The 14,892-nt window shown below is 44.1% G+C and overlaps 1 protein-coding gene across 2 annotated transcripts in view; it reads right to left on the bottom strand.

Annotated features, from left to right (window-relative positions):
- Window positions 1-521: 521 nt before the first annotated feature.
- Window positions 522-14,892, bottom strand: part of Shisa9 (shisa family member 9) — a 300,023-nt gene continuing 285,652 nt past the window's right edge. For both annotated transcript variants that reach the window (XM_021185450.2, XM_021185451.2), the window contains one exon: window positions 522-3,978. In XM_021185450.2, coding sequence (XP_021041109.1) covers window positions 3,599-3,978 — 380 coding nt within the window. In that variant the 3' untranslated portion in view covers window positions 522-3,598. The remainder of the gene's footprint in view (window positions 3,979-14,892) is intronic.

The following is a 14,892-nucleotide window of genomic DNA, read 5'->3' as shown; positions in this document are numbered from 1 at the left end:
CCCCTGGTTCACATCTGAAGTGAATTTCTTTCCCTTGGTGTTTCAGACTTTCAGCCTCTTTCAGGAAGTGCCATTTTTTAACAAGTTTCTGTCTGATGCTGGAGAAATGATGGAGGCCAGCTAGGAAATACAGTTATATAAAGAGGGAAAGAGCCTTCTCCCATCTTGTCAGTAGTCATGCCCACGGCCACCTGGTTATTAGCAGAAGTAACTGTCTGAGGTTCAGCCAGGTTCTTATTGATATGGACGTAGTGATGATAAAGAGACCCAGAAATATAAGGACCCAGTTAATTCTGACATGTGCATACTTACCAAAAAGACTGAACGATAGGTCTGGAAATCTTGTATAAGTTGCCGACAACTAGGAGCTTCCGTTCCCTGAGAGGATTGGTTCTGTGAGCCTGGAAGAACAGTGCTGAGCAGCTACATTACGTTCCCACAGGAAGCTCACACCAGCCTCAGGGCCCCCAGAAGCATGAGAAGACACCCTGAGCATCACATATAATCAGTTTATTGCCAGGTAAGAAATTCATATTAATATAGTGAATACATATGTTTACAAATAAACATTCTTAGAAAACAAACAAATGTTTTTTTTCTTCATTGTAGGAAGTGTTATTGTATCATAAACTCTGCAGTGTGACAAGTGTTAACACAGGTTTACTTGCAGAACATACGGTTACTAAAATATTTGCACATAAAATATGCTCCATTTACACACACACAAAAAAAAAATCTGGGGGAGGTTAGATGGGAATTCCAGGCAGAGCCCAAGGCGGATGGAGGCTGAGACTCCAGGAAGGTGAGGGAAGCCAGGATCTGGTCCCATAGAGTTAGAAATTGGGGATCACATAGAAGGAGAAGAAAACAGTTTTATAATCTTACTCTTTCTCTTCAATTATTGTATAGGTCATGTTCTCTTTCAATATTGTAAGGTTTATCTACCTTCCCAAGAGGAAGGCAAAGAATAAACAGATATTCTCTACTGATTGTCACTCCACAGTTCATCTCCCAAAGTCAAACAGGAAGCAACGAGGCAAGCACTGTGCGAGCTGTCTATGACCGCATTACTTGGGAAGTGTATGCTACATGCTAGTGGCCAGACTGTGTCTTGGAAGTCAAAATTACAATTGCAGACCAAGGAGCCATGTCTACTTGGATGAAGCCATCTTCAAAAAGAAGGATGAGTAAGAAATAGACTAAGGATCAAGAAAGACTTTTAGGTTAGAGTTAGATGAAGGGGAAGTGAAGGGAGGGGAGAGGGGAAATTGAGCTAGAAGGAAGGAAAAGATTGCAGAACTTGACCTGAAAAGAACTTCTCAGGTAAGTACTTCTTGAAGTAGGGCTGTATGCCACTAGTGCATGCAAATTGTATGTCATGGAGGTAGCATATGGATAGAGGGCACGATCTAACACCAACTTAAAAAAGGGAGGTTTTTTTTTTTCATCTGCTTTCCCCTTCACTGGATTATTCCAAGGACAAACTCTCTATTGTATACCAGTATCTTTAACTAGACTAAGGTCTTTTTGAGAAACAAGAGAGCAGGCCAGACCTCCACTAGAGTTTTGTCTTTGAGGCCAATATGTTTCCCATAATGTTTATTGTCTGTTCATGGCAATGGATGCTAGTGTTCTATATGTGATAAATACAAGATGCTTCCCTTTTAAAATAACATGGCTTAAAATCAAATGCATTCAGATACCAATACTGTGATGATAATTCCCCGGATGCTGATGTGTGGCGAGGACATAACTAACTCATGTCAAAGAGAGATGTGCAAGCCAGTAGCTCATACTCCCCTATGGAGAGTGCAGGGCTCTCAACATTTACTCTGACCTCTGACCTCTGTGTTGGCCTCTGCACCTCTTCTTTTTGAGAATCTTATAAAGTTTGAACTTTGCATAATTTCTTTTGTAAATAAGAACAGAGTACTGTTTTTTAAAAACTGAAAAGGCTTTACTTAAGTCAGATTCCCCATGCTTCAGACAGCCCTAGAAAGATCAAAGATATTGCCAGGTTCTTTCTACTTGCTTGGAACACGGAAACTATCTGCTATGCTGATGCTGGGATGCCAGAGAACCCAGCAGCAGAACATCACATGGGATGCTCCAATTCTATTTCACTAGATTTTTATACCAAAGAAGCTGTGAGGTTTTAGAAGATTCCTGTAAATTAGCTCAGAGTTCCAGGGGATAGTTGCAGACTTTTCTTTCTAAACAAAACTCTCTTGCCTCTCCATGCACCTGTCTGCCCTTCCACTAAACAAAAGACTTTCAGGGGGGACCTTCCTTGTTGGGATCCAATGGCTGTGGCTGAAGGAACCAATCGTTAAAGCAACTTTGGGAGAGTCCAGGTAAGAAAGGATGGCATGAAGGTGCCCCTGGAGGTAATCTGGTGGGAGGGTGGGAATTGGGGTATTCTTAGGTACCTCTGACATTGTAGCAGCTCCTTCAAAGGGTGTTAATTGTCTGGGCTCACCTACAAAGGAAAGACAAAACATCACTACTGCAGAAAAACAGGAGGCAGGAAGGTTAAAGGAACAGAGGATGCACTTGGGAAACGAGACCATCACTTGAACAACAGCGACACACTGAAGGCACCACCCACACTTATGACATTTTTCACTCCAAAGCAGTTGAAGTTTGGCAGCAGTGGCAGCAGCACGCTGAAAGGGAAAGAGTGGTGGGGACAGACAGTTCATAGAAGATGGTTTTTGTCTTTGTTCCAGTTCTTGGAGATGACCCGGGAAGTGAAGGCTCCTCCGTGCCTATCTCACCTGCTGTTAACTCTCCAACTGCAGGTTCTCTAAGTCCCGGGCAAAATTAATATTTTGTGTGTTCATTTAATGCGTCACTTTAGAAGTTCTTCTTTATTATTCTCTGGACCCCTTGGCCATCATAAAAGCCCATCACTGCCAACATCATGGTTTTTCAGGGAGTTCTTTAGAATGTTCTTCCCTTTCCTATCATTGACCAAGGGCTTAGAGAAGACTTACTTTGTGAGTTTTTTTGCTTTCAGCTTCAATGGTATGCAATGTTCCATCAGTGTGACGCTCAGGGTCCATTACTACCTCACACTTTTCACTATTCTGTGTTTGCATCACTTCTTGGGACAAGGAAATGCTTGTGACATGAGCAAATTCCTTCCCAAGCACTCTGGCACACTCCTCTTCGTGTGCCCACCCTTTTTCTTCTACCAGGAAAGACAGAACAGGGGGACCCAATGCGCTCCATGGGCAGTTTGTCTAAATTGTGCTACTTATATATCTGTTAAAATGGATTTCAGTTTTCTGTTGGGGGAAAAGGAAACGAGCCCCCACAATTTGGGCCTGAAGCTGAAAGTTTCCCCTCTATATTGCTGAATGTCCATGCTTCGGTCTCGCTCAGCTGCCTGCGGGAGCATAGTAGGCATGACCCAGGAAAAGCATGACTCCTTATGAGTAGGTCTGTGGTTGGTTCCTGTAGAACGCCCGGAGTGTGTGTGTCTGCTGAGGGGTTGGGGGTGGAGGTGTACAGGACCAGGAAGGTGTAAGTGGGATGATATTTTTTGCCTCTCTCAGTTGAGTGTGGTCTCCAGGGTGCTCCCTGAAGTAAAAGCTCAGACAGTCACTTCTGTTTTGCTGTTAGTGATGAAATATGGCTGTGTGGGTGGGAAGTGCTGGGTGCGAGTCCCCAAGGGGTCACAAGAGCCTGACTCAGCTATGCCAAGCTTGCCCTTGTTGCCATAAGCCTGCCGCCGGAGAGACTGGTCACTGGGGTCCCAGGTCTTAAAGTTGGCAGTAGAGTTGTAGGCCAGGGGATGCGGGGGCATCTTGTTGGTGCGAGACTTCTGTCCATTCTGCTGTGCAGACCCGTGCTCTGGGCTGAAGGCGCGAGGCTCATCTTCCACTCTTACAGGGTGCAACGGGAGATTTCCCTTGGCAGCCAGCTCTGCCAGGTGCCTTCTTTTGGCGTAGAAGTCATCATTGACCTTGTCAGCTGCTCAGTGGAATGTGTTGATGGAGAAGAGAGCAGAAACAGGGGAGAGAGAAGAGAGAGTTAGGGAGTTAGGCAAGCCAACTTGAGAATACTGCAAAAAAAAAAAAAAAAAAAAATGGTTGACAATCCAGACACGACACAATCCACCTGGAACAAGACAGAGGCAAACGTGGCACCATGGCCTCCTCACAGTTCAGAGCAGAACAAGAACAAGAAATTTAAAGGTAACCCCAATTAAACATGCCTAGACCACCCCCAGCTGAACACTTCTCCCACCAAAGCTCCACACCACTTGCCGCTAACCTTGGATTTTCTAACATTCAAATGTTGTTTCTTCATTACTAAAATAATAATCCTCTCTAGAAAAAGCCCTCTACCACTCAAGGCCAGAAGTATCAGCTGATGGATGGATCCTCATTTAGCCTCTCCCAGCTTTTGTGTTTATGTGTTAGAGGAAACACATGAAGGCAGATATCTGCTTCAGATGTCTTTCTCAATTACTCTGTCTTTTTTTTTTTTTTTTTTTTTTTTGAGGCAGGATCTCTCACTTTCACCAGAACTCATAGATTCTGCCAGCCTGCCAGCCTGCCAGCCTGCCAGCCATGGAACCTCAGAGATTCTCCTATCTCTGTTTCCCCAGCACTGAAGTATGGGGTAGTGGGGTTATGTTTCTAGGGCGCACACTCAGGTTCCTATGCTTGTCTGTAGAACACTTCACCAACTGAGCCATTTCCCTTCCCCTCTCCTGGATTTTTACTAGTTTAAATGATTGCTTCTATTTTCATTTTAGGCTTTCGGTAGTATCATGCTCAAATACTAGTTCAGCCGCCGGCTACCTGTGTAACTTTGGCTGCCTTGCTTAAGTTCCTCCACCACCCACTTCACTTCTGCGTAAGGAAAGTACTCAAAACAAAAACCAAATCTATTTCATGGAGGTGTGCGGAAAGCTAAGTGAGCTGATGTGTAGTGAATACTCGGTGCTCCTATCTGAGCCACCATTATTATCGAAACCTCTTTAGCTCCTCCTGCAATGGAATACGAAGCTTCTCCTGACTTGCCCTAAGTAACCAACAACAGCAGCTCAACTGCAAAATATTTTATCAACCTGCAAAATTTACTGACCCCTTATTTAGGAAAAGTTAGGCTATGCTAATGTTCTGCTTTTATAAATAGAGCTGAAATGACAATGTTTTTACTCAAATCTTTTGAATTAAGATTAATTCTAAAACACATTTTCTTAATCTGCACCAGAATTAGCAAACTGTGGCCTCCTGTTGTTATAAACAATGCTTTGTTGAAAACAAAGCTATGCCATCCTTTTACCTATTGCCCACGACTGCCATATAATTGAGTTACTGTTGTAGACAAACCCTAGCTGAAGAACTAAAGGATCTCCTGCTCAACCCTTTGAGAAGCTGTTGGGTGGTCCCTGATCTGGACAACCCAGGGTAGAATGATTTTTATGAAGAGCATAGCATTGTTAAAGCTCTTGATTTTGCTGGGCATCAAGATCTGAAGCAGTTTCCACTGTTTGACCACACCCTCACTTTCATTAAATGATCCCTTCCTTTCTCCCTTCCTTCATTTTCTCTTTTTCATTTATTTTTTGAGAATGTCTTAAATGAGTACTGTATTTACATGTCCACTCTTCCCTCTCTCTCTCCAACTCCCCCCTATCCTCTTCTACCCCGGCAAATCGCTCCTTCAGTTATTATTGGTATACACACACATAAACCCAATCTGACAAGTTCTCTTAGTGTTGCACTGGGACTGACCACTTTGAACTGAATGGATAACCTTGGGTGGGGGAGGGGGCTGTCCTGAGAAAACCAATTCTCCCTTTCCCAGGAGCCATTAATTATCTATCTTCACCTCGAGGTGGGCCTTATTTATTTTTCTTTCTTCAGATCTTTATTTATCTGATAATTTGATGATTTCCCTTTTTTCATTTTCTCTTATTTTATCTTGTCATTTTTATTCCTAAGATTGTGTATTATTTTAGATTTATTTCTTAACAATATAGTTTTGAAATGACATCTCACTAGTAGTCAGAAGTACTTGTTCCTTTACCATACTGCCAACTGTATTACAGGTGTGTGAGATCACAAAAGTTCAGTAACTACAGTTCTGGTTCTTTTATCATGTGATTTTTCCTCTACAGATGTAGGAAGGATGGGGATTATGACTTCTGTACAAGGCTTCTGCTGTGCAAATTAGGGAACCATCAAATTCAAGCACATGAAAGGACCCAACTAAGGTTACCCACAGCTAGTAGCAAAATCCTGGTAATAAAAACAGCTACTTTGGATTGAGGAGCCAAGTAGTCAAATACCCAAACCATCTCTAAACATGTTTAATCAGAATCCCTGAAAGGCAAGCCTAGACGCCATTTGTCTTTAAGTCCAGGCAATCAATCAATTAGCAGGGTTTGAGAACCGCAGGAGCATCCGTGCCCTCTTATCACAGTGACACACATAGTGTTTATAGAAAATTGAAGGCAATGGCTTCCCAACTCACAATAGCATCCTTAAGTACCTCCCACCTGAGAGGCTTCTCCCTCCTGGGAGCTCTCAGTGGCAGGACCCCTTCTCAGAGGTTCTTGTCACTGTTCCCATGCTTCAGCTGTCCAGCGCAGAGGAGCACATCTGGTTAAGAGGATGATGGAGAAATGCCTTTTCCACTTATCTCTCAGACATCTCTTACTGAAAAATCTCACTTACCCTCATGATGTACCTGGTCATGACCTAGCAGGATCATTTCATACTCCAACTTCTCAGACCTTAGAGTAAGCCCAAGGTCAGCTCAGAACACGGTTCAAAGGCTCCCATTTTGACAAGCAGAGAAAACTAATTATGAAGAGGCAGTGCCTTTTCAGAAACTTCTAACAAGAAACAAGCATGGAAGCATTTGACTCTTGGGTTGTCAGGAAATATGGGTGGGTTCTCACAGTTTCCTCCATTCCCAACACGAATTAATCTCTTGTTGTACCTGGTATTGGAAGCACCTTGGGAAGTGAAGCTCAAAAAGTGTATGGACTCTGAAATCAGATAGACTATGGAAATGCCACTTAACACCACATACCTGTTTCCTTAGGATGAAATGAAGATAATATTAAAAAGAGTCAAATTTACTATGAAGAATAAAGCACATGAGATACAGCTGCTACAGAACGATAATCCCTATAGCACTGATCAATACATATCTATGACCTAATTTTTGCCTTACTGAAGTAGCATAGAATTGCCATCGATATACATTTATTGAGTACTTGTGTACTAGCAGCATAGTGGTCATGAAGTAGGCATCCATTAAAGTAGGCATGTGTCCTTTGCTTTGCTCTTCCCGCCATGTTGTTTAAGTGCCCAATTACTCTGTGAGAGAATATATAGGAAATTAATAGTGTCAGGGCAGGTTTCCATGGAAAAAATGTTCTTTAAGCTGGAATACAAAGGTGATGAGTGGCCAGATGAGGGAATCGTCACATGGTCCTCGGAAGCTCCTGCCATCAGGAGGCAAAGTCGACTTCTGTGCACCTTAAATTGGGTCTGCTTTGTTGCTTGCTTTGACTAGATAGTGGCAGCTGCTCCCAGAAGCTGCTCCAGAACCCCATTCCACGGGAAGCCCAGCTTCTTGACCTCGGGGGATAAGAAACCCGCAGGCCCTCTATTCACACTCCACACAGCCCACAGTCATCCAGTGACCAGATAGCGAGTGAGACGATCATCCTGGGCAAAACATCGATAGTCTGCTTGGGTAAGTGCTACCTAGAGCATACCATAAAACCTGAAGGAGGTTCAGAAGCAGGACCCCAATAAATGATGGCAATGCTGAGCAACCAAGTGTTCGAACCATCTGTAGTGTAGCACTAGATAATTGATATACAGAAATATTTCATAAAACCCTGTGGTGGGAAGGAGTATGGTTGTTTTGGGAAATTGAAACATCCAGGTAGCACAGAGAGGAAAGCAAAATTACACCACTGTCATCCAATGCCCCATAGGCAAAATTGTCTCATCCGTGCCTCCTGATGTGTCTAACCAAATTCCTCCATGGGACTCTGGGGTGTTTTAGAGAACTGAAGTACAAACATAGCTTTAGTACCCAGGGATAGTCCAGACACCCAAGAGGATGTTTTTACAATGATTTTAGCCACCGTCACCTGGTAGTGCAGTTTTCATGAATGCCCCACACCCCCACATCCACACATATACACACAGTATTTCTGGTTTCTTCTTTCTGGAGAGAGATGGGGACTGCTTACCTGGCCACTACATGCAGTGTGGTCCCTGTTTTAATATATCACAAAGCACCTAGTGAAGGAAATAGCAGATTCACTGAGCAGTCTCCCAAGCTCCTGAGCAGTCTCCCAAGCTCCATTAGCAAATGCATTAACCTAATCAGCCCCACTACCTCATGGGCAGATGGCTGAGAAGCCAACCAAGAAAACAGATGTTGTGGCCACTCAGCAACACTAGAACTCTCTGGTTTTAATTTTCTCTTTACCTGAAAAAGAAGGAAGGGACAAAGAAAAAGGTGCTTTTCTTCCAATGAGCCTAATTACCTTGAAGACAGGGCAATAAAATAAAATGGTCCCTTTCTCCATCTGTCTCTGTCTTAATTAGCAGAGGACACTTGCACAGGTGCAAGGTGGGATAGACCTGGGCATCCGTGGAAACAGTGTCACCACACTAACCAGCTCCCAAGACAAGCTGCACAGCTGAGGGCTCAGCAGGTGGCCCCTCACCTACCTCCTGTCCATAAGCCAAAGGAATCCCCAGGAGGGCTTCTTACAACTTGCTTTCACCTGGTGATATTCATGAGCCTCTCCAGTAGTGAGTTTCACCTGGGAAACAGTGCTCCACAAACAGATTTCACCATGCCTTGTCTAGCTCTGCCTTTGGTTCAGTGTCACGATAAAATAGAATGACTAATCACATCACATGTAAACACAGGCTTGGAGATTGGTTCTAATGCTTTGATCCAATCGGGAATCTGTATGTCCAAACTAAAGGTCCTTGTCTCCAATTGATTTTTGGTCGATCAATAAAGATGCCAATAAAGATGGCTGGACATGGGGTGGGACCCTTAGAATTGTGCAGGTGATGATTCAGAGAGGAACAGGAATGAACTTCCATGACTCAGGGTAGAAGGATGGGATGCAGGAGCAGCAGGAGATAAAGCCAACCAGCCATGTGAGATTTTGGGTAAGTGGCCACTGGCCACTTCCCTGATTGGGCCTAGGGCAGCAGTGGAAGGTTTAGGAGTGCCCAGCCTTTGAGGTAGACAAGGCATTTTAAAAATAAGGTAATGTGTATTTGTGTCTTTCATTCATGTATCCATTGGGAGCACGAAGCAGTGTAGCCCAAACTCTCTGCTACAACGCAGAGTCTGCGTTCTTTGCAGAAGCCCCCCAAGTGTGCATGACTGGACTCTTGATCTTTGTGCACACTCCTCTATGCCATACTGATGGAGACCCATCGCAGGATGTATCTTCTCCCAAGGCTGCTACAACAGGGCACTGCAAGCTGACTGACTTTAGACAACAGAGAGGAAATTTGTGGTTACCATGGTGTCAGAACCATGCTTCCTCTCAAAGCTTTGCCCTTTCGCCTTTCTGTTGGTTGCTGGCCAATTGGTTACTGGCATCCATTGACTCATAGCTTCTGACCATACATCTCTCTCTCTCTCTCTCTCTCTCTCTCTCTCTCTCTCTCTCTCTCTCTCTCCCTCTCCCTCTCCCTCTCCCTCTCCCTCTCCCTCTCCCTCTCCCTCTCCCTCTCCCTCTCCCTCTCCCTCTCCCTCTCCCTCTCCCTCTCCCTCTCCCTCCGCCCTCTCTGTGTGTGTGTGTGTGTGTTTTCAGGTGTATCTCTTCTTGTATAGCCTCAGATCATATATTAGATCCTCACATTAATCCACTGGGTTCTTATTTTAATCTGGTAACATTTATAACATTCTTATTTGTATATGTACTTACAGCCTGAGCTTAGTACACATGATCTAAGGGCACCATTCTACCCAGGATACATGGATTCTTTTCTATACTTGAACACAGAAGTGTATCACTAAACTACTAGCTTGGCCTTTGACACTCTTCATCTTTTGCCCCTCTAACCAAAGCCTACTTCCTCCTAACAGCTCTCCCGATGACCCAAGAGAAATATTTTCCCTAATGCCCCCCAATACACCATCATTCATATTGCTATATGAAATTATCTTTCTTAGTATTTTCTTTTCCCTTTGGCTAGAAAATAAGGTGGACCAGTATCTGTCTTCATTGTTATTTCTCAAACACGGAGCCCAGTGCCTTGTGCACAGCTGGGGGTGTAATATGTTTTATTTGATGAAGAAAGGAAACTTGATGGAAAGCCAGGCTGGTGTTATTCTCTAATACATTAGAGATGGGCAGGCTATTTCATGACCTGAGCATCCAGTCCATAACACAAGAGACTAAGGAGCTTCTTCTTTCCAGAGATTGGAGTACTAGAGCTTCATTTAAGCATTTACGCCTCAGACCAGTGAGGTAAGGTTCATGTGTCTGCCTGAAAGTCTGCAGAGGCTTGGGCATTCGTTAGCAGGCACGTTTCAGGGAAGGTAGAATAGGGTTAAATGGAGACAGGAGGAATTAAGCAGATTAGATCTAGTAGATTGCCCAGTGTTGACATAGTCTACCTCCTCACTGCCCAGATCAGTGGTACTGAGTGACAGCTTGCCTTTATGCCTTTACTGTGTGTGGACCTCCTTCACACACCTTTTTGCCTTCCTTCCTCTTATTTACCCAGTGTCCTAGTTGAATTCTTTTTGTTAGCTTGACACAAGCTAGAATTATGTAGGAAGAGAAACCTCAATTGAGAAATGGCCTCCATCAGATGGCCTGTAGGGAAGTCTGTAGGGACTGTCTTAATAATGGTTAATATGAGAGAGCCCAGGCCACTGTGTATGATACCAACTTCAGCAAGTGGTCCTGGGCTGTATAAAAAGTAGGCTGAGCAAGCAGTGAGGAGCAAGCAAGTAAGCAGTTCTCCTCCGTGGCCTCTGTTCCATTATCAGCAGCCACTTTCCAAGGCAAGGAAGAGTCAAACTGTAGTTTCTCAATCCCACATGAAGCTCCTGTAAGCCAAAGCAGAACTGCAGCAGTTCAGGGACACTGAAATGAAATAGGAGTTGCATCCCTCCCTCCTTCCTGGCTGCCATAATGTGAACTGCTTAGCTTTGCCCCTCTCTCCCTGCCATGATGGACTGAAATCAGGAATCCGGGTATTTTCTCATAGAAAAATTCTAACCAGCTGATGGCACCGCTGAGAGATGGTGGAAACTTTAAAGAGTAGAATTAGGACCCTCCCACCCACCAGGATACAAGCAATGTTGCTCCACCGCATCCCCCCCCCCCCCCAGACAGTCAGCCTTTGCACAGGTTCAAAGCAACAGAGCCAAGATGCCCTGAACATACAACATGAAAATAAACCTTTTCTTCCCCTTAAGTTGTTCCCTTAGGTGTTTTGTCACAGTGAGGGAAAGCTGAGTAACTTTGCTCTAGGGACCAACCAGCTCTGACTATGCAAAAATCATGGTAACACAGCAGGAGGTCAGAGCTGAAAGTGGAGCTGGGTCCCTGATGAGCGCTAGAGCCAAAAGCTGCCCCACCCACCTGGGACAACGATATGGCAGAGAAATACACATCTTTCACCAAGGCCACTGTATTTGTAGAGCTTTTCCATAATGTTAGGCAATATTTACTTTAACTTCTATAGAAATGACTTCTGGGTCTCTGCCTTTCTTTTCTTCCCCCTTCACAAGCTAAATGAAAAAGTAAAAGGCAGACAGTTCAGGTTTTTCACTGCATTCTCTAGCCTTTGAAATGCATGCCGTAAAGCTCTCCAGGTTCCCCAAGGCTGTCTCAGCAGGCAGGAATAAGAAAGACTGAGAAGAGCTGATCTGTCTGAGGGCTGCTAAGCAGGGCCACAGAGGAGATAAGAAGACTGTTTCTTTATGGCAAATTAGTCCCATTTACTTGGTTCCAGGCCTCGAAAGGAGAGGGGATTGAATTTAAGTCAGGCCCTAATGACTCTTAAGGTATCTTGTTTTTCATCATGGAACACCATATCTTTCCTGCAGCAAGCCTCTCTAAGACAGGAAAAGAACAAAAACAAAAGCAGAAAATGCCATTCTGGAGACTGGTCTTTTTCTGTCTTAACTCTGAAGGCCCCTGGCAGGAGGTCTCTCTGCCTTTGCTAAAGAAGACCCTGGAATTGCCTGGCTTGGGCTTTTCATCAAAGCTCTCCAGACTGTACCATGAGCTTCTTTATTGTGGCTGATGGTCTTCTGAAAGGGTGGCCCCTTTGTCTCTTCCCTGAGGCTGTCTGGCTGAGCAGTCTCCATTTTCAGCAAGGTTGCTAAACAAAGGTGTTTGGGGCTCTGCTCTAGCCAGAGCTAACCAAAAAGCCTCTGACACAATCCAGCCCAGAGTGAACTAACTGTACCTGTTCACTGCCTTCCCCTGTGTCTGGAATTGCTGCTACATAGACATAGTTCTCAGAAACACCATGGCACAGTTTGCCTTCTGGTCTACCTCCATACTGCTGAAATGTACAGGTGTAAGTTAACTGCAGCGACTAAAGAGGAAGGGTATTTGATCCTACACCCTGAACTCACTGCCTGCCACTTCTTATCTTCCCAGGATGATCTAAAGTCCATAATGGTGAGATTGGAGTGACTTTTCTCCATTCTCCGTGTGATTTTGAAACTCCCCTAGGGTGAGGGCGGAGGGGGCAGTTCTTATTTTCTTTTCTACCTCTGGGCTATGAGTTCATCCCCGTGACTAACAACATTCACAGACAGGACAAAGATGAAGGTTGGAAAGGTGCTTGCTGGCTTTGGTTGCTTCCCAGGGCATTCATGACTGGAACAAGTCTCAGCCTGCTCATTCCAGGAAAAAAAAAAAAAAAAAAGGCCTACAGCCAATGTCTAGCCACCCCTGTTTGTGAGTAAACTCAACTTATATCAGAAGAGCCTCCCACCTCCTATAAACCACCAGTTCCTCCTCTAAGCAGTCTCAGAGCCCAGTGAATCCTGCTGTAAGGTCTGAGCTCTCTGTTACTTGCTGACATGGTGAGAGATAATAGGTAGAAGAAACAGCCAGTCTTTCCTCACTTCCAAGAGGAGTCCTTGGTTTCCAGGAGAGGTGGTCCTTGCTTTTCTCCTTCTTAGTCCTGTTTCTGTTTCACATTCATTTTAAGAACAGGAAAGGCTTGCCCTGAAATTTGCTGCTTTCAACAACAATTATATTGAGTGTCTACTCCATGTTGTGAGCATCATGCAAGAAGGCTCTGCAATTTATGGGTCTGGCTGCCTTATGCTGAGAGCGACACACTTTTTAACTGCAAAACTGTATTGTAATCTTGATGTGATGGTGTTTTCTGAAGACCAGAGAGCTCTCTGCACAGACTCATTTCATGGCCGGTAGGTTCTCAGGCAGGTTCATCAGAACTCCACAGCTGCCCTGTGCTTTCAAAGTAGCTGAATGGAGGATAGGGTGGGATTTGATTTTTATTTTAAAAAAAAAATCAGCTTTCATCACCTGCATTCCTCATTCTGTTCTGTATCCTACTGCTTGCCACCAAACCAATAACCAGAATCAGGAAATTGCAAATGCCAGAATTTCGCAAAGTAATGTCTTAAGGCTGCCTCTGGGTGGGAGTGCCACCAGCATGGACTGTAGGCTGTGTGTTTGTCAAATGAGGAGGTAACCAAATCAAAGGTGTGCTTTTGTCCTCTGCCCCCTATAGCACCCTTGGAAGAACAATTCACCCCAATAGACATTTGTTCCCTTCCTTCTTTTGTCTATTCCTTCCTTATTCGTTTCTATGTTTTCATTAAGAGAGTGCCTCACTGTGTAGCTCAGGCTAGCCCAACACTCATTATCCTTCTCCCTCAGCCTCCAGAGTGCTGAGATCATATGTGTGCAGTACACATTGTATAGCTATTGTCTTAGGAGACAGAAATGACTAGTATTTTTTTTTTAGTACCTACTATGGGCTAGATAATTCTTAGTCTTTCAACTTAATAATCACATTTAAAGCATCTTAAAGAAATAAGACAGACATGGGACCGTTGTTCTTTCTGTGTGTGGTGGTAAAAGGAATTAAGACCCAGAGATGCTGGGCATCTTGGTTGTCAAGTCACTCTTTTGTGTCCCCTAAGTTGCAATGTAGGAAATGATATGTAAGAATGTCCCCTAACCAATGTTCTTCCAACTGTGTTGTAGCTTTAACTGCCACAGTAATATACTTTTTAGCAAACATCAAAAACGCATGTGTTGGTTGCCTAGGAGAGGCACAGCTAAGGGGGCTATTTTGTTTTCTTCAGCTAATGAAAATGATCTAAAATTGACTGTAGTAATAGTTGCATCTCTGAGAATATGTAGTAAAAGTTGTTGAATTATGAGGGGAGGTGCATCATGGGAAGAATGATGGCCTATGAAAATTGGTGCTCTAGGATGCCTGTTATATGTTTGTGTTTGCATTTAGGGTTTGGTATTAGGCAAAGTGGGATAAACTCTAGCATGCAGAAGAATATTCAGAAGGTAAGTATATTAAAGGAAGAATGTGCTGGGACCTCCCCCAGCACACATACTTATAGGCCCAGGTCCTTAGGTGTGAGTGGACCCACTACTTACATTTGCAACTGACAACTCCAGTGATTCTGAATGAGACTCTGGGTCTCAGCCTCCATCCTGCTGAGATGAAGTTTTCTTCAGCAACCCCACGTTATCTCAAGAGGTATAGGGATGGTGTCCCAGTGTTCTTACTTGTGTACTACCTTCTGAAAAGCTCCTTTACTGTTACTAAGAATTCTCTCTGAAGATCTGAGTGCCTCTGGAGCACTGGGCTTTTCTCTGTGTTCTCTGAACCTATTTTA

The sequence above is a fragment of the Mus caroli genome, unplaced genomic scaffold (genome assembly GCF_978045245.1).
Source record: "Mus caroli unplaced genomic scaffold, Mus_caroli_1 scaffold_17, whole genome shotgun sequence".
Classification (NCBI taxonomy): Eukaryota; Metazoa; Chordata; class Mammalia; order Rodentia; family Muridae; genus Mus; species Mus caroli.
Note: the sequence above shows the minus strand (reverse complement) of the source record. Positions and strands in the feature narration are given on the sequence as shown.